This window comes from Pituophis catenifer, unplaced genomic scaffold, assembly GCF_029215685.1.
Source record: "Pituophis catenifer annectens isolate HBS135680 unplaced genomic scaffold, rPitCat1.0.hap2 SCAF_2, whole genome shotgun sequence".
Classification (NCBI taxonomy): domain Eukaryota; kingdom Metazoa; phylum Chordata; class Lepidosauria; order Squamata; family Colubridae; genus Pituophis; species Pituophis catenifer.
In genome coordinates, this window is record NW_027256882.1 from 196,975,966 (window position 1) to 196,996,409 (window position 20,444).

A 20,444-nucleotide genomic window follows, 5' to 3' on the forward strand; every position below is an offset into this window, starting at 1 on the left:
GGCTGATGCAGAGCATAGTGAAATTCTTTGCTCTGTGTCTGCTTTCTCTCTTCCCAGAGTTTGAAGGGAAGTTCATTGAAAGGCAAAATGAAGACATTCCTTTCATATAAACTTCGTGGTTGGTCTTAAATATAAGCCAAACTGGACAGAAAACTTGCAAATAGTAGGTTTATATGAGTATGTGGTGTTGTATATGTTGCCTCTGATGAATGCCCTAGATGGTAATAAATAGGAAGTACTAACTAGTCTTTTGGAGGCTCTTAACATTTCTTCCTTTTCTTACATTAGGATGGAGAAGAAACATTTAATCGTGCAAAGCTTCTGAATGTAGGCTTCACAGAAGCTTTGAAAGAATATGATTATGACTGCTTTGTATTTAGTGATGTTGACCTAATCCCGATGGATGACAGGAATATCTATAAGTGTTACAACCAGCCCAGGCACCTCTCTGTATCTATGGATAAATTTGGATTTCGGTAAGAAGTTGGTTGTTTACATTTAGCATAAAACATATACCAATATGAGGGAATTACTGGGAGTTGGTGGCAAATAAATATAATAAATAATCTCTAGTCTTGGGGATCTGGAGAATATGACTGTATCTACTCTTGCATTATACTATTGGAAGGCGGGCAGATTTTCTGTTGCATGTTCTCTGTTGGGGCCCAAACCAATATTTAGGGGGATCTTGAAAGTGATTCTTTTTGAGACATAGCTTGTGTCAGTGGAGTACCTTCACAACTAAATGTGGCATCTGTTCTAATGACACTCTAATTATTCTTACTTTTTTTAACTGTCCAGTCTAGCTTCCAACCTTATATTCCCATCTAAGTGCAGTCCCTACCTTACCTTCTGAGCATGCCCTCCGACCTCAGACAAGGTTACCTAGATGCTGCTGACAGCTCAGTAAAGCTTGAATAATAGTATATGTATACATATACATATACAAATACATATGTGTGTGTGTATAAAATTTATACACAGAGACACACGTGTATAAATATGTATATGTTTATATGTAGCATAATAAAAATATAAATTTAACGAAGAACTTTTTTTTACAAAATTAAAACTATAGAAAAATGAAAACATATATAGAAAAGCAAAAAAGATATATAAAGATAGGAAAGAAAAACAGAAAAAAGTGAACAACAATATGCTGTAGATCCAGAAAAAAGAAAGAAGAAATACTTAAAGAAGCAATTTATGATCTTTGCAGCAGTTACAAACATAGCTAGTACTGTTTACATCCTCTCGAATAACAGAATTATTCTTCCTATAAAAATGAACCATAGAGCTCATTTTTTTCCATTTTCATCAAAATCTCCATAAAAGATTTCCAGTCTTTTAAAAAAGTAGTTTTGGCTCCTTCCAACTTGAAAAATGGTTTTAATGAATTCTGAACTCTGATTTCAGAAAACACGGACTTATATATTGGTACAGACAAGTTTACAGGAGTCTGATGTGACACGTCACTTGTTCTGATCACTTCCATCTAGAATTGTGACTAGAGATATAATCCAAGCTTCTCTGTGATCACATGATTTTAAATGAACAATTTATCTTTGTCTCTTCCAGCTTACCTTACAATCAGTATTTTGGAGGTGTGTCTGCTTTAAGTAAGGAGCAATTCCAAAAAATCAATGGGTTTCCCAATAATTATTGGGGCTGGGGTGGCGAAGATGATGACATTTATAACAGGTAAGATCCCTCATCTTTTTACGTAATGTTGAATGTTGTTGTTTAGTTTTGGGGGTTGTGCCTGGTATAGTAGTTTCTCTCTGTGCCATTTGTTGATTGTTGATATGGTTTCTTCCTATGTTGCTTTGGTAAGTAGCCTTATGGGTACAAGAATGCAAATCCAGAATTTAAGAAATATTTGCATGCGAAGAGTTTGTCTTGACAAACATGGCTACGGTCAGTGGTGGGCGCTAAATTTTTTAAACAACTGGTTCTCTGCCCTAATGACTGGCTGGGTGGGTGTGGCTGGATGGGGGTCATGTTGACTGAGTGGGCATGGCCAACTCTATGTCACTTGTGTGGGTGGTACCTGTATGGGATAGGCAGGGTTGGGGAGGGAATCCAGGGGTCTCCTATGGGGGGGGAAGAAAGATCCAACCTGGTGTGTGTGTGTGTGTGTGTGTGTGTGTGTGTGTGAGAGAGAGAGAGAGAGAGAGAGAGAGAGAGGGAGAGGGAGAGGGAGAGGGAGAGGGAGAAAGAGAGAGAGACTGTGTCAAGCTAGACTAGGAAAGCTGGCTGCAAGAGGAAGAGAAGCTGGGTAAGCTGGACCGGGTTCCCTCATCCCAGAAGCAGCAACCTCACACTCTCCCCTCTCTGCTAGCCCCCTTCTTCACATGGGATCGCCCAGCAGCGGAGATAGAAAGGGTGAAGGGGGCAGTGGCGGCCACTAACATTGAGGGTAGAGTGCCACACAGAAACAGGATCACATAGAAACGCCTCCTCCTTCTCTGTCTCTGTTGCTGGGCGATACCGTGTGAAGAAGTGGGCTAGCAGAGAGGGGAAGAGTGCCAGGTTGTTGCTTCTGGGACAAGGGGACCCAGGACATGTCTGGGTCCAGCTCACCTGACTTCTCTTCCTCTTGCAGCCAGCGTTTTTGGGCCATTTTCAAGCTGTTTTTCAGGCTGTTTTGGGGGCTGATTTCAGGCTGTTTTTCGGGCTGTTTTTGGCAGGAAAAGTTGGCTGAAAATGCCCAAAAACGGGAGAGTGTGGGCCAGCCAGTGATCCAATTTGCCGGTTCTCCGAACTGTGCAGAATTGGAACAACTGGTTCAGGTGAACAGGTCCGAACCGGCAGCAGCCCACCTCTGGCTACGGTGGCCTAAGGAATTTCAGGGCCTTCAAGCCATCTTTGACTTAGAGCAACAATCATCCAGAGCCCAAATGTGGACAAAAGAGCCAGTATCAATTTAGTTCAGATTATCATCTCTGGAGGCTACTAATTTGTTTAGAAACTAAAATTGAGAATCCCTATAATCCATGTACAATAAAGCATGGCTTATTTAATTAAGCCATGCTTTTCTTGTGTGGTGCTTCCCCTATCATTGTCCATTATTATTTCTGAGTACCAATCTAGAAGGGGATTGTTGAAGATACATTTATTTTTCAAATACTAGCCCGCTTCCCTCCTATTAAGTGCATCTATTTCTCTCACCCTGACAGTGTATTGTATCATCAAGGAGCCTTGTTGAGACTACAGTAAATGGCAAGAGGTTTTCATACGTGTCCCCGTGTCAGTTTCTTACCTGTTAGTGAAATGAGTTTTTGTCTTTTAAAATGATCTCCCTGCTTTGTGTTGTCTTTTCTTCAAGATGCAGGTGTAATAGAACTGAGAATCTTCTACCCTCACCCATTTCTTAAACAAATCTGTCTTTTGCTTCAAATAAAATGATTGCTTATGTTAGTATTTATAACTGCTGGGCTAAGTCCATATACTGCAATCAAGATATCATAAGGTTTTTTAAATTTTATTTTCATTAGGATGTTCTGCTACTTAATGACTCAGTAGTATTCTTTCAGCACATTGCTAGAACATTTTTAAATAACTCTCCAACCAAGTTCTTTTCCCTGCCCCTGCCACCTCACCTGTGTTGTGATATTTTAGTTGGATTACACAATAAAATATAAAGCCAAGGTTGTTGTGCAATAAAATCAATAAGAACCCCCCTCACCAAAATAACAAGTCCTTTGTAAACATCCTGTGAATTTTTTCAGCTTGAAATCTCAACTATAATATTCCAACTATAAGGAATTCAAAAAGATACTCTGAGCATAAAGATATTGAATGTCTACCCATCCTGCAGTATAATTGATTGACACACGGATGTCCTGTATCATTCCTGCATTTTCTGTGCAAGTTTCAAGGACTTTCCAGCTTCTACATGATGTACATAAGTCTCAGAGTTACTATTTTTATGTGACTTGGTGTGATGTACAATCATAATGCCTATAAGGAGGCATTGAACTAGAGATCTAAATTTAAAGGACTTAAATTTTGTGAAAGTCCAGCATATTGCTGATCAAAGGTCTATTTTAAAATGGACATTCTGAATCTAGAATCCGTGTTAAGTTATATGGAAATTATGCTTTTCTGAATCAGCTGCATATGTGAACTTGCTACTTGTTTGCTCTAGAACAAATCCAAATGCCTTCTTTAACTCAGATTGGAACATTTTAAGAAACACCTTGGCACATTGGCTTTAGATGACACTTCAGTGGAGGTTTCTTCTTTTTAGATAAAGATATAAGCATTCACTATGGGGATAGTTTTATTTTTATTGCTTTAAATCAGGGGTGTCAAACTGGATTTCTTGGAGGGCTGGATCAGCATTGTAGCTGTCCTCCATGGGCCAGGTCGGGGGGGGGAGGAGATGGGATGGACAGCCTCCTGCAGCACCCAGCTGGCCAAAACAGGGCATGGGGTGACTACGGGTGGCCCCCGCACACCCTGTTTTGGCCGGCAGGGTGCTGCAGGAGGCTGTCCAGGCCAAAAACGGTGTGTGTGTGTGTGGCCCATTTTCACTAGCAAAGCCACTGTATGCCGGTCCTTTGCTATTTCCAGGCTGGCCCCATGGGCTGGATCTAAGCACCCCATGTGCTGGATCCAGCCCGCAGGCCTTGAGTTTGGCACTCCTGCTTTAAATGAAAGTTGATGTATGTGCTGCCATTACTTTGATTTAAGATCTGGTTTCTCTTGTTGACTCCTACCATGTTATTGCAATAAGGGTTAATACTAATGCCATAATAAACCAGCTCATTGCCTATAACTAATGTATAGCTCTGGCTTCTTTTGTTTAGGGTACAATCAAGCAAGTGCAGACAAGTTGCAACTAGCCCACAGAAATGTCTCACTCCCCTTTCCATCTTTGGTTGTGGTCGAAAAGAAAGCAGCCTATGACTTTGTGGAGCGTCTGTGTTTTTTTGTCGCTTGGAGACAATGTTTGCCATAGCATGCTGGAGAGTGGCTAGCTCCATGTATATGCTAGAAGGAAGTGAAAGATTTCACAGGAGTCCTGCTAAAGCAAACCAAAGGCCTATCGGCATTTTGTGAGGCCCATTAGCACAAGGACACTATTGGCCTTCTGCTCACATTGAGATTAGAACATTATTGGCCTTCTGCTCATATTTTGCAGCAGCTGATACTTTGAGACATTTTTTCTCTTACTCTGATGGCAATAAGCACATCATGATTAAAAGCTATGAATGGATTAATTTGCTTTTCAAACCTTTGGCAGCACTTTGAATAGCAAATTCCTTAGTTCAACTGTGCACAGCATGTAGGGTTTCTTTTCATCTGCCTTAAATCTTCCACCTTTCAGCTTCAGTGGACCATCCTGGAGGTGGCCTTAATAGCAAAGCCTTCTCTTGATTATTTTCTCACCTCTTGCATAACTTCATACACCATTTGTCAAATATTTACAGACCATGAACCACTTGCATTCTCCTTACCAATGGTATTAATTTTAGAGAACAAACATTTGTATGGCAGACGCAAAGTAAACTGCAGTGGCCTGCTTCCAAAGGGAACCAGGGAACATTGCAATGTTCCTTTTCTTGCTGTTTTAGAAAGCAGGTGATCCAGGGACATTACTCCATGCTCCATGCTATTCAAGGGTCACCGCTCTCCTTGTCTTCTAGCACTGGTCTCTTGATTTATACCAAGTGAGAGGCTGTCTGCCTGCTGTTGGGTCAAGACTTTAGCAACAAAGCAAATAGTGTTTCTACTCAGTCCCTTTGAATCCTTGTTTCCTTGGCACATACTACTAGGTGCACATAGTGTTTGGGATGAGCAGGAAGTGTTTTATGTCAAGAGGTGTTAAGTCTGGCAAACAGAAGGAAAATATGCTTAGCATTTAGCGGTCACCAGGATTTTTAGATGGTATTCTTAGAATACCATCAAGAGAATGAGAAATACCAGATTCTGATTTATACAAGAATCCATTTCTGGGCTCTTACTAGTAGTCCTGCTCTTTAATTCTAAATAAATTCTGTTCACAATTTAGAGGAAAATGTTCTTTCAGGAAGCTCAGAAATATACTTAGCAAATTTTACTATTATTATTTTTATTATTATTTATTTATTAGTCATATTTCTATGCCACCCACTCTCCAAGGACTCTGGGCAGCTTACACCAAAGACAGTATACTAAATAGCATATTGCCCTCAACAATCTGGGTCCTCATTTTACCCACCTCGGAAGGATGGAAGGCTGAAAGCAATAATGTTTAGAGTTACAAGGTCACCAGCATTTCCTGTTTCTCATTTACTTGTTTTTCAACCCTCATGTTCTTTGTTGCTAAACTGACACGACCATTATTTAACATTATTTTCTTCCTACTTTGTCAAGGGGCACATGCATTTATTTATGTAAGCATTTTTGTTTGCACCTTTCCTACAATAGCTGGATAGCAAGGAAGTCAGGCTTAAAGAGGCTGGGAGTTGAGGCGCAACCTTTCTCTGGCAGGCAGGACATTTTATGGGTAGGCTTTTAGAACTTCAAAGAAGAATCATGAGATCTTCCCCTTATTCATCTCTTCTGACCATCTAAGCAGATCATTTCTATATGCTTAAGTACAGCACCTTGCCTTTGAACAAAAGAGTGGATTAAAATAGAACTGTTTGACTTGAGATCTTCAGTTAATTACTGCAGCCTTAAATCATATTAATTAACGGGGGAGAAGTTCCTTGATATTGATGTACCTGTTGTAGTCATAATTTTTATGTAGAATGAAATACAAAGCATGGGTTGAGTTAATGACTAACTTTGGTTAAAGGGATGTCACATGCATTTCTGAGATAAGGTTTATTTATTTAGCAGATGGCATTTCATATATGAACTACCATAATATATTAATATGTCGCCTAGATTCAAACACAATAAAATATACATGTTAAAAAGTTCTATGTCCAAATCCAAATATCTAGGCCACTTAACCATTCAAGCATAGCATTTCCTATATTAAAAAAAAATCAGATACTGATCTGGTCTATGCCCTCAGCTTACAACTGGTCACGATGTGATCTACAGTTTGACGTGACTGAGAGGAGGATACCATGCCCCATTTATACAGAGAGTCCCAGCACCTGCCATGTGAGGTGCAAATCTTAGTCAGCATTGTCCATTGCTGACGTGATAGTTCAAAGCCTGGCTCCTTTTTTGTGGGGTCACTTATATGTCTTCTTATATCTGGGCATTCAGCAACCTATTTCGCTTTCCATTGGGAATCAATATTAAAATTGTTGGGCAGATGTTGTGCAAGTGCCGTTGGGGGCTTCCTGGATTTGAATCTTCCAGCTTGATAGATGAGGAAGGTCAGCTGCACTGGGAGGGGTGAATTGTTCATAATTTTTCTGTATTCTCTCACTAGTGCATGTTGCCTTCATAAAGGTGATGATGCTATATGGCTCAGAACTGGAAGCCAGCATTGGTTTTAATACATCTGCTTATAATCCTCATGGTGTGCTTGGGTCTGACATCTAATTTACTAGTATGGCAGCTGTTATGCCACACAGGGACACAGTATTCTACTGCGGAGTAGCAATAACACTTGGACTGATATACCGCTTCACAGTCCTTTATAGCCCTCTCTCTAAGCTGTTTACAAGGGATGTGGTGGCTCAGTGGCTAAGATGCTGAGCTTGTCGATTGAAAGGTGGGCAGTTCAGCTGTTTGAATCCCTAGTGCTGCGTAATGGGGTGAGCTCCTGTTACTTGTCCCAGCTTCTGCCAACCTAGCAGTTTGAAAGCATGTAAAAAATGCAAGTAGAAAAATAGGGACAACCTTTGGTGGGAAGTTAACAGCGTTTCATGCACCTTTGGCGTTTAGTCATGCCAGCCACATGACCATGGAGACGTCTTCGGACAGCGCTGCTCTTCGGCTTTGAAACGGAGATGAACACCGCCCCCTAGAGTCGGGAATGACTAGTACATATGTGCAAGGGGAACCTTTACCTTTTATCTTTTTAAGCAGATTACAGAGTCAGCATATTTTCCCCAACAATCTGGGTCCTCATTTTACCGACCTCGGTAGGATGGAAAGCTGAGTCAACCTTGAGCTGGTGAGATTTGAACTGCAGAACTGCAGGCAGCCGGCAGCCAGCAGAAGTAGCCTGCAGTACTGCATTCTAACCACTGAGCCACCACTACGCTCACCGCAGAGTAGACCAACCCTAGTGCCTGATGACCTGAGGGTGACAGCTGAAGCTCCCCATTTAGTTCCACATAATTCCTGGAATATGCTGTTATAAATAATGGCAACAAACTGAGATAAGGAGATTGCTAAACTATGGCTCCTTAAAAGAAAAAAAGAGGATGTTCACATAACAGAAACCTGACCTTTTATTTGCCTTTGCAGATTGGTTTTTAAAGGCATGGGGATTTCTCGCCCAGATGCTGCGATTGGAAAATGTCGAATGATTCGCCATATGAGGGACACTAAAAATGAGCCCAATCCACAGAGGTAGGTCCTTCATACTGCTTCTGCCCACATAGATCAAAGTAGCCTTTATTAACTTTCTTCTGGTGCTCCGGAAACAAATATTTGATCATGAAATAGCCTTATTTGTATTTATATAGATATATAGGGATTCTTTAAAATACTAGGTCTGTCTTTTAGAACTATAAAAAATCCTGGGATGATGTTCAATAAAGCCATTTTAGAAGACAAGGAATGCAATCCTTATGATGTGTTTCAAACAGCCTCTGTCGTGTATTCACAACTGGAAAACAAAACTTAGCAACATTTTGCTTGTTATATTTGTATCTTGCCTTTTATTCAGGAATTCAAGGCAACATACATAGTAAACTTTCCTCCCATTACCTCCCAACAACTTTCTGAAGCAGTCTGAACTGGTTCAAAGTCATAGAGAAAGATCTGTGGTTAAGAGTAGGCTAGAATCTGGGTCTGCCCAGCACAAGTTCAACAGCATAATCACATAACAAACAGCATAATCAGTTTCAGCTGAATTCTGATTTCTCATAATCAGAAGTGAAGCCAAAGCAAAAACATAGTTTCCGTAATTGGACTACTAATATAACAAAAGAGTCAGTTTGGTCTAGTGGTTAAAGCACCAGGCTAGAAACTGGAAGACTGAGTTCAAGTCCTGCATTAGCCCACCTGGACTACCCTAATGCTCTCTACATGGGGCTCCCCTTGAAGAGCACCCGGAGGCTCCAACTGGTCCAGAATGCGGCCGCGCGGGTGGTTATGGGGGCGACTCGGCGCTCCCATGTAACACTTCTCCTGCGTGAGCTGCACTGGCTCCCGGTGGTCTTCCAGGTGCGCTTCAAGGTATTGGTTACCACCTTTAGAGCGCCCCATGGCTTAGGACCCGGGTATTTACGAGACCGCCTTCTGCCACTGATAGCCTCCCACCGACCAGTACGCTCCCACAGAGAGGGGCTCCTCAGGGTGCCGTTGGTCAAACAATGCTGACTGGCGACCCCCAGGGGGAGAGCCTTCTCTGTGGGGGCACCTATTCTCTGGAATGAGCTGCCCCCGGAGATACAGCAGATCCTGGATCTACTCACCTTTCGCCGTGCCCTAAAGATGTTTTTATTCCAACAAGCCGGGCTGACCTAACTCTTTTAAATTGTTTTAATTTTTAAATTGTTTAATTATGGGTCTTAATACAGGGGTGCTTTTAATTGTGGGCCAACTTAATTTAATCAGATTTTAATACTGTTTTTAAATTTTTTATTTTTTGTGTTTTATCTATTGGCTGTTCACCGCCCTGAGTCCTTCGGGAGAAGGGTGGTATATAAATATAAACAATAATAATAATAATAGCCATGAAAGCTAGCTGTGTGACTTTAGGCCAGTCACTCTCTTTCAGCCCAACCTACCTAACAGGGTTGTTGTTGCGGAGAAAATAGTAGGAGGAAAGTATATTGGATATGTTTTCCCCCTTAAGTTATTTGTAAAAATAATAAAGACAGGATACAAATTAAATAAAAATATAGCAGTAGCACTTAGACTTATGTACCTCTCCAGAGTACTTTACAGCACTCTCTGGGCAGTTTACAATGTCAGCATATTGCCCCCAACAATCTGAGTCCTCATTTTACCAATCTCTGAAGGATGGAAGGCTGAGTCAACCTTGAGCCCATCAGGATCGAACTCCAGGCTGTAGGCAGACTTTGCCTGCAATATTACATTCTAACCATTGCTCCACCACCAAATGTTTGTTATAAATCAGTAATTCTGTTCTATGAGCACAGTCTTTTTGCCACTAAATTTTCAATCTTTGAGTATGGAACTTTTTATATTCTTCCTCTGAGAAACAGTTAACAAATATATTTATAGTAGAACCTCTGGTCACGAATGCTTCTGACCACGACCAAATTGGGTTCTGACCAAAAAATTTTAAAAAAAAATTTTTTTTTTGCAGCCAATTTCCCCTTCCATGCCATTTTTTTTTTTTTTTTTGGTAAGTGCCAAATTTCCAAAATTAGGTTCGGGTCCTGACCAAATCGGGTTGTGACCAAAAGTTATGGAATGAATTATAGTCATAACTAGAGGTTCTATTGTATGTAAGAAGGAAGTAAAATACAAAATACAGTTTTATGCAAATCAATTAACCAACATTTGCAGAAGGCCAATGGTGATACTAATCACAAATTGATATTTACCAACTGTAAGTCTACTTTATTTTCACAGGTTTAACAAAATTGCTCATACAAAGGAAACAATGAAATCTGATGGCCTAAACTCTCTGACTTACACCGTAATAAAAACTGATAAATTTCAATTATATACAAAAATCACAGTGGATATTGGATCACCAAAAAGCTAGTGTGGCAGAAATGCAATAGAAGACTTAGAATACCCAACGAGTGACAATTCAACTGTTCAGCATTCTATAAATGATTTTATGCAATCAACTTGAAAGATGGACACCTGTTTTGTCATCCTGAGAACTTGCAGTTGGCAAGACAAATGAGAATTTTAACCCCAAATTTCGCTGTATATTTTTTTTCTTCATTTTTTAAACACTTTATAAACAATAAATAGAAGTTGTAAATATATGAATTTTCAGGGAATGGTTGGAGACTTAGGTGCTCAATCCCCCTGGAAGTTCTCCCATGAAAGCGTCACAAAAAAGAATGAAAGTTGTATTAAAGCATTCTTTCTTTTGTTTTTCCCTTTCCAAAAAGCTCTCTTTTATGCCAGGAAGCTAACCTAAGAAGGATTCCTAGTGGATAGAGGCCTGTGTATTTGATAGGCATTCTCTCCACTTTAAAATAATGAGGGTCACAGTTTGGGAATGTTATTGTTTCCAAATTGTGAGGTGTTCTGCAGTGGTAAGTCATTTCCCTTTCTTCCTGCTCTTTTCCCAATTTAATTTAAAAATTAGATCACTGTATGAAAATTCACTGCTGTGGGTACAGATGGAAGGATTGAAAAATGCTGCTAAAGTGGTTTGAGTTTACATACTTTGATTTATCTTCCCCAAATCTTGTCAAAATTGTTCCTTCTTGTCTGTAACCTTCTGTGGGGTAAAGAGGAACTAGAAACCTCAAAACAAACAGCTTTGCATTCTGTTCTGCTGGCATGGAGATTTAAATAAGGCAGGCCTCTTTGCCCAAAAGTGTATCAGCAAGCCAAAATCTTGAAACCATGGTGCTTGCTTAAAAACTGGACCATCAGCCCAGTTTTTACACTGGGCTCACTGCACTATGGGGTGAAAGTATGAGTGAAATGTTTTCATCCTATCTGATTTCATGCAAAAATCAATCATGTTAGGTTGCTAATTGAAGCTTCCTAATTTTTGCTGGATCTAATTGGGTGATTGTGGAGAAGTCAGGTTAAAATATGCACTATAACCCAGATCAGGCAGCGTTCCTTCCCTAAGGTATAGAAAGGAGAAAGCGTGCATCCCAAGTCTGATACTCAGAGTTAACACATTGTGGTGTGACTTGTGAATATCAACTTCAAAGGCACAAGGGATGCTGATAGGTGGAAGGCACAGTTCATGGGTTGGTCCACAGAGGCAGAATATTGATAGGCCAGCAATACATAAATCTTAGGTTGCTTATGTGCTGTTGCTATTTGAAAATGAGCCACTTCTAGAAAGGACAAAGCCTGTGTGTAATGCTCAAACAGATGGCCTGCAAAACATCTGTTTTGGAATTAAACTGAACATTGTATTTATTCATGTGAGAAACATCTCTGTTCCTGTGGAACACTGATGGGGTCTCTCCCAAGCTAATTCTGCAAAGTTGTCCTTGTCTTAAGAACAGGAACTGGGAAACACGAATATTTGGCAAGAGTGAGACAGCTTTTACTCTCCAACTGACCAGAACTTGTCAACTCCGAGTCAGTCTGCTGGGATTTCCTCGTCCAATGGGAAGTTATGCTTCCAGATTTTCTCTAAATACAGCTGGTGGAGGGAGCCATTCAGTTTCCAGATAAAAAAAAGCGCAAAGTTCTTGCTTAGTTAAAACATATAGATGGGGCTCAGTCTTCCAACAAAATTGAGAGGAAGAATATTCTAAGCCTATTGGAACCATTTATTGCCTGAGTTGGTATGTTTATGTGTGATATTGGGATGTAAATCCTACCCAGGTGGTGGTAGGAGCACAGAAATGAAAGTTGCCCCAGGGACTAGACTCTGTAGTGAAGTCAAACCTTTTTGTGGGCAAAAAGTAACGACCACCTCTGGTTGTAAGCAGTATGCTGCTTGCAAGGAATACGGCCAGGCAGAGGTAAAAACCTGAAGATTTGGGGTGCACTAACTAGTTTATCAGAGACCGTCGATGGAAGTGGGGAGGACTTTTTAACTTCCTTTTTGCTCTACCTGGCAAAATTGTAGCAGAGAGGTGTGCCAGTAACTAGAGCATAATCTCTAAGATAAGAAAACAGTTCAAATGGAATTCCTCAGAGAAGCCCATTTTTGATACTGCAAAACAAACTCAGTCCAACTAAGGACCAGTATATTGCCAGATTGCCTTACATGTGAATGGAAAGTTTTGTTTCATTTTCTACTGCTCTAATGCAATCTTTTTCTTACTGGAGTGTGGCAAATACTTTGCAATTCTGGTTTTATAAAGTGCCTTTTGGTTTTTAAAAATGATTTGTCAGGAATGTTTACTATTATAAAAGCCTAAATGTTACAAAATGTCAAACAAAGGTATATTTTCTCAGTGTTTTGTGTAAAACTTGAAATTTGCTGCTGGGTTTTACTGTTAAAAATATTACAGGGGAATAGGGCTAAGGCAACTGCAGCATAAAATGACATGTTAGTACCATTAAATTAGCATAAGTGGCAGGCAATATCATGTTTTAACGAGATTTGATTTATAGAATCAGCCTTTACAAGAATGTTCAGTTTGCCTTACAAATATATTCATCTCCATGTCTGAAGAATCATAAATTATGACTTGTTGGGATGTTGTCATTTCTGCCACTCCATTATGAACTGTTGATGAAGACAATGAAGCATGCCTTGAGGATCAAAGTAGAATTTGCATCCCAGAACTCAACATCCTTGATTTTTACTTTCAAAAATACATGCTTTTATGAGAACGTTTCCAGTGATTTCCTTCTATAAAAGGAGTAGCCTCCCAACAGCTTCAGCATTTTTATTATCAAGCAGATCCTCTCCAGTGATTAGGGACCTGCTCAGAACTCACGTATTTTCAGGAAAGAGATAACTTTCAAGTTTGGCTTTCTCCTGTATGTGCCCTTCCTTTTTTTTTTTTTTAATGGAGGCAAAATAATCTGTTTTAAGAAAGTATCTTGGAGGATTGTAATATTCACATCCCTCAACAGTCAGGGAAAGGAAGACCTACTTTCTATCCTTCCGACCATCCATAGCTTTTCAACTCCACTTGTCCAACTGCATCACCAAAGGAAACAATTCCCAGTTCATTTCAATCAGCTTTTCATAAACTGGTCTGCTTCAAATGTGTGTGGGGCACATTTGACAACTCAAGGACACCAAATTGGCCAAGGTGGTTTTTGCTGCTTACAATAGCAGAGAATGTGCACGTTGGCCTCCAGTTTACTCATGTCTGAGGCAATCCCTGAAATAGAGCAGAGGCGCTCTCCCCGTTATCTCATTGGAAGCTATGTGTTTCCTAACTTCTCAAGCACATTGGCAGCCAGTTGTGTACCAGACAAAAGGTATTGTGTATAGCTCTTGGTATATGACTTTCTTAAATTTTAGACTATGGAGAAAGTTGAATGGGAGAAGCAATTGGCTGCTTCATGCCAATTGTTTCCCCTTTTGTTCCTTTTATCACATGGAAGCAAATGGCCAAAATAAGCAACCCACCGTTATTGGAGCAAGGGATCCCTTTGTGCTTTTGAGATGAAACCTCTTTTAAAAAACTCTAATAGAAATATTAAGCTTTTCCCAGAGTGAGATTAATTGAGGTAGGAGGGTGCAATTCCAGAGAGAAGGCCTTTCAAACAGATATTGGGTTTTCCAATGTGAAGAAGCTTCTCCAATCTGGTTATCCCCAGAAACATCAGGATACAACTCTCATCATTCTTGTCCAACATCCTTAGTTTGCTGCCCATGAAATCTGGGCTTTATCATAACATGATAGAACAAAGAGAGAATGGCAGGCAAGAATTATCTCTTGCTCTTATTTCACTATTCTTGCTTGATTTCTGAAGTGTATGTGACTGTAGTTAGTTATCTTTTACTGCCAACTTTAATTTTTTTAATGTTCAGATCCAAATGCTTAATTTCCCCTTGCTGTACTGTGCTATCCTTTTAAGGTAAGAAATGTGCCATCCTTTTGAGGCAAGAAAAAAGTTTCAAATCTTAGGCAGACTGACAACAAAGAAGCAATTCCGATATCACTTACTCAAGGCCAGTGTTTCTCAACCTCAGCAATTTTAAGATGGGTGGACTTCAACTCCTAAAATTCCCCAGCCAGAATTTCTGGAAGTTGAAGTCCATGCATTAAAGGTGCTGAAGTTGAGATACACTGGTCTAGGTAACAAGCTCTTCAATTCAGATTTCCTCTTCTTGTAGCATTTGGGAAAAAATTAAACTCTATTCAATATTTCTCTGAACTTGATATGTTTCTAAAATTTTCCTTGGTTTCTCCAGCTATAGAAGCAGGAGACACAATGTTTAAATGTCTGCATTAGCATTAGCTTTATCTGTAGACTTGTATTTGGAGCTCACATCCATCTGAGTCTCTGTTGCTGGGAAAACTGAATTTGTGATGTAAATTAAATGAATTTTAAGGTTACGGTTTTCTTCTATATTCTTTACTACACAACAGATCCTAATGGCCTTAACAATTTCATGTACCCTGTAAATAAACACAATCTCCCTCCCAACCTCTTTTGGAAACTATAGAAATGAGAAGCTTTTGTAGACATTTTAGAATTAGATTAACCATTCTTAGTCAAAACACAAGCATGAAAAATTACAAATCAAAATGAAGGCTGAAATCCTGTAACATTCTGAGAACTTCTAACTGAATACAGATGGTATTTACAGCTTATCAGGGTTAATATGTTACATTAGACTTTGGTCAAACAAATTTGAGATGTAGTATATAGTCCGCTCCAGTCACTCAGTTCATTATGAGGACCACATTTCCATGGCAACAATATGGAAGTCATTTGCCACTGCTTTCTTCCTGGGATTTTATTTCAACTGTTGAATTTAAACTCTAGTTTTGTAAGGATTTCCTTGTGGTGTCCCATTCAAATGCTAATCATGTACTGCACATTTCTGCTTTTCTGAGATCAGTTGACTTTTGCCCACATTCTGTTCTCTGCTGTGAAAAAACGTAGTATAAAATCTCCCAGAGCCCTTTAATTGAAATAATATAGTAGGCTGAGTTTACAAGGTACAAGTTGTGATCTAACTTTTCATTTACCATTTCCTATTTTCACTAGACACGTGGATGCCTTTTAAAAATCAGGCTCAACTTCCAATATGGATACAGCAAATAGGTTTTCTAGCCTATAAATACACATTCCAGCAAGCAACTATTATGTTATCCATTATACAGCACATCTTAGACATGTGCTTACCTGTATGTAAGCGTGTGTGACTTGGATGTGCACATGAAAATCAGAGGAAATTGCCATAGAACCTTATTCAATAACCTGGTTATAATCTTCAAGGTGTTCGAGAGAAGTGCCTTAAAATATTTTGGGGAGTGCATGGGGTAAAGGGATAAACAGTGTTTGCTCAGTTACTTTAGCATTGCTGTGGGTCATTTTTGCCTTTCCAGAAAACAGTATGAAAGAAATAATTAATAAAAGTTGCTGTATAGTAACTACAATGTTTCTGCTGTTGTATTTAATTCCTTGATGTTTCTCCTCTTATTTCTTGTGATTGCATTACAAATAGTCAGCTAACATTTCTGTTTAATCTGTGAATCATCAGAACATATGGACTTTTGTTCTGTTTTCACTTTGCATGTGTGGTGTGTGAAGATACTTGAATAGCAAATGGGAAATTGGTATGTCTTCTTATCCCACTGGTAATTCTAATTCAAACAAGGTCATCTTCTAAAACTATTTTTTAGCCTGACATCCAAGGCAGGGCAGCCAAGCTTTTCCCTGCACCGCTTAGTCATCTCAGTAGTCCTGGATCCTGCAGGAAGACAACAGCTCCTTCCCCTCCTTCATTTTGGATTGATTATAGGGTGGAGAGTGGAGAAGCCCTCTCTGGCTGTTTTCAGGCAAAGGGCTCCTGCAGCTACCAATTAAACCAAACCCAGTCTTATGAAAAGCAGGATGTGTAATGTCCTTTTCATTTATTGCAATTAAATGGCACAAAGCAAAAAATAAAAATAGTGAAAGCCATGATTATGGTTATATTTTCAGCTATTACAATAATCGCGGTCCTAAATGATAACCAAAACACTCATTTCCACAGCCATTTGTATGGCTAGGTGTCACTGTCTGTGTTCCCTTCTATATTTATGTTATCCAGACATCTTGCAATCCTTGCAGTAAAGTCTGCCAGCTGGTATATTTTCAGAGCAACTTCACGTGGATGACCACTGCCTGGATCTGTGTAGACTCCACAATTATATACAGGTAGTCCTCAACTTACGGTCACAACCGAGTCCACATTTTCTGTGTTAAGTGAGATATTTGTTAAGTGAGTTTTGTCCCATTTTAGGACCTTTTTTGCCACAGTTGTTAAGTGAATCACTGCAGCTGTTAAATTAATAACATGGTTGTTAAGTGAATCTGGCTTCCCCATTGACCTTGCTTGTTAAAAGGTGGAAAAAAGGGATCATATGACTCGGGACACTGCAACTGTCATAACTATGAGTTGATTGCTAAGCATTTGATTTTTGAGCACATGACCATGTGGATGCTGCAATGGTCATAAGTGTGAAAAATGGTCACAAGGAACTTTTTTTAGTGCTGTTGTAACTTTGAATGGTCACTAGATAAACTGTTGTAAGTCAAGGACTACCTGTATTTAAATGTATCAATAGAAAAAAAAGTGTGTGCATGTGTATGTGTCTATGTCTATGTCTATACATAGTCAGCTGGCATTCTGCACCTAAAACATTTTATTTCCTATGACCTCTCTGAACTATGCAAACACAGCAAAAATGCACCTCCCAGCACAGAGTCTAGCTGTAAATGGAATGGTTTGGAGGGAAAAAAATTTGAACTACAGAGTGATAATTTATCTTCTATTGCTAGTGCCTCTCCTCCTGGGCCCGAGTGTAGGAATGGGAAGGTGCCACTACAGGAATGTTTTCCATATGATTCCTGGCTGTACTCTGGGTCAGGATCTTAAAAGATCCATTGTGGTGTTTCTTCAGTGCTGGTGAAGTTGTTATTGGAAAGGCTCGAGTTATATGTTGGCAGCTAGTTCCTGAAAGAACCAGTGAACTGTAAAATAACTCTATTGCCTATTGTTTTCAGGACTTGCTGATCATTATGGGTATAAACAATTGGTATTTTCCGCTGATCAAATATTCATCCATTCATTACAGAATTGTCCCTCTGTTTGCAGGGCTGGGGAAATTATTATTGTTGCCTGTGTTAATATGTTAATATTGTGACATTCATTTATTTTTTTAATATATTGCTGGCAAAATAAAATGTTTTTGAATCGGCGCACTTGGTCACATTCTTGGAATGGAAGAGAGGGGGTTGTGTCCTGGTTCTTTTCTGAGATTAACCGGCATTAGTGTAACATGATAGTAATTCTAAGCAAAAAGGTAGGGGATTGTATGGTTTGGAATGGACAGATTCTATTATTTTGATTATTAAATAATCAGTTCATATTGAAAATGGCGCATGAGGATCCTGGATTCCTGTCCCGTTTTGGATTGATTTATTATTTAATGTGGGGAAGCATTCAAAATAGAAATACTCACATTGTATAATCAAACAACTGCATCACAAAATTATCCTAATTATCTGATCATGAATAATATTTAAGCAGACACATTTATTTCAGGGGGTTTCTATACACACAGCAGGAAAAGTCAAGTTTCACTTCTAGGGGTTGCCATCTACCTTAAAAATGAACACAAGAGGATGACATTATCTAACCCAGGGGTGTCAAACTTGATTTCATTGAGGGCCGCATCAGGATTGTGTTTGACCTTGGGGGGCTGGGTGGGCATGGCCAGATCGTTATTTGTGTCAGCACCTGTGGTGCCCTGAGCAGTCTGCCAGCGATAATGGTCTCCCGAGCTCTGTTTTTGGCTGCGACGGCCTCCTGCAACCCTCTGCCAGTGAAAATGGAGCTCAGGAGGGCCGTATTTTCACTGGCAGAGGGTTGCAGGAGGCCGTCGCAGCCAAAAACAGAGCTCGGGAGACCATTATCACTGGCAGAGACACCACAGGCAGGTCCTTCACTGTTTCCAGGGTGGCCAGATCCTTGAGTTTGACACCCCGATCTAACTCATCCATGAGCCATCAATACCGTTTTTTATCTGCAGGTTTTATTTCACACATACTCATGCACATGTTTGCTACATGCCTTATGACAGTCTTCAAGGGACACACATTCTCTCCCCACCCCATTTGGTTTAAGGAGCATAACAACTGAACTTTGAATTTTACAGGAACTTGGCAGAGAGAAATGTTTATTTTTCTCTGTGTTCAGGCTAATGTAAATTTGTATATGTGGTTTACACTTAACCACAATGTTTCCAGTCAAGTAACATACAAAAAGTGGAGGGATTTTCCATCTTAAACATGTTTCATTGAATCATAGGGCTGAAAGGGATCTCGGAGGTCTTCTAGTCCAACCCCCTGCTCAAGGCAGTAGCCCGGAGTGAAATGCTCCCGGTTCGGACCTGATTGCCCGATCCGGTAGCGATGGTGGGGGATGGTTCTGAGAACCGGTAGCAAAAATCCCTGCCCTCCCCCCCCATGCCCAGCTGAGTCGCGCAATCATCAGAGGCTTTTTTTTTATTTTTAAAAGCATTTTTTCTACAGCCTCTTCGGCCAAAGAGGCTGTAGAAAAAATGCTTTTAAAAGTTAAAAAAAAAAAAAAGTTGCACACGCCCATCCAGTCACATTACCCCCCTCCCAAGCCATGCCCACAGAACTGATAGTAACAAATTTTACATTTCACCACTGCAGTAGCCTATACCATCCCAGTCAAATCTGTCTGTTTTTCTGATAAGATATCCTCACTCCCCTGACCCTAATCTCCAAAGAAGTATCTCTGCCAGAGAACCAAATAACTGGGCGACCTCTTTGGTTTAGTACGTCAAGATTAGAACAAAAGGCAAATAATTGGATTTCCAGAATGTTCTAAATCTTGACTAATATATTGCTAACAATGAGGAAGAGGAGGATGCAAAGGCCCAGGTCAATCACAGTTGGTGATTCTGGGTTTTTCCTTTTTTTCCAGGGTTTTCTGAGTTGGGAGGGTTTCCATGATTGCCCCTCCCCAATTGTATTTAGCCCATTATCAGGTTCATACTACAGCATGCTGTAGATGAATCTGTTGTCCACCTCTGTGCTACATTTGGGTTGGGGTATTCAAAAGTTTCTACTAGGGGGGAATGAATCACACTGGGAGGATCTTCAGTACTGTACACACATGGGCAGAACTAAGATTTTTCCTTTTGGGAGTTTTGTTTTTGGTAGGGGAAGGTCTTTATATTTTAAATAGTGGTAACGTCTATTTCATGGTTTGCACTGCCATTGGCATGAATTTCCTGCCTCAAAATCCAGGGATTTTTCAGTAACCAACAGCGGAAACAAAGTGACATGAATTTATGGGAAGTCGTCAAAAGGGTTTTAATGACCACAAATCAAAGCAAAAGAAATCAAATTATGACTTACTGCAATACAAAAAAATCTAGTTCTGCTGTGTTCTGGTAAGAAGAATTCGGAGGATTTTTTTTATTTATTTAAATGTCTCTTGCAGGCTATTTTTACTCTTTGGCTTTATGCCACATCTTCACTCATCTTGGGTGTGTTCTATTCCAGCTAATTTTCTGTTCCTTGTT

General features: G+C 39.9%; 1 protein-coding gene across 1 annotated transcript in view; it reads left to right on the forward strand.

The window, feature by feature from the left end:
* B4GALT1 (beta-1,4-galactosyltransferase 1) overlaps window positions 1-11,155 on the forward strand; it is a 52,166-nt gene extending 41,011 nt beyond the window's left edge. Inside the window, 4 exon segments of the mRNA XM_070938482.1 lie at window positions 289-476; window positions 1,579-1,701; window positions 8,371-8,475; window positions 10,675-11,155. Coding sequence (XP_070794583.1) covers window positions 289-476; window positions 1,579-1,701; window positions 8,371-8,475; window positions 10,675-10,810 — 552 coding nt within the window. The 3' untranslated portion in view covers window positions 10,811-11,155.
* Window positions 11,156-20,444: the final 9,289 nt, after the last annotated feature.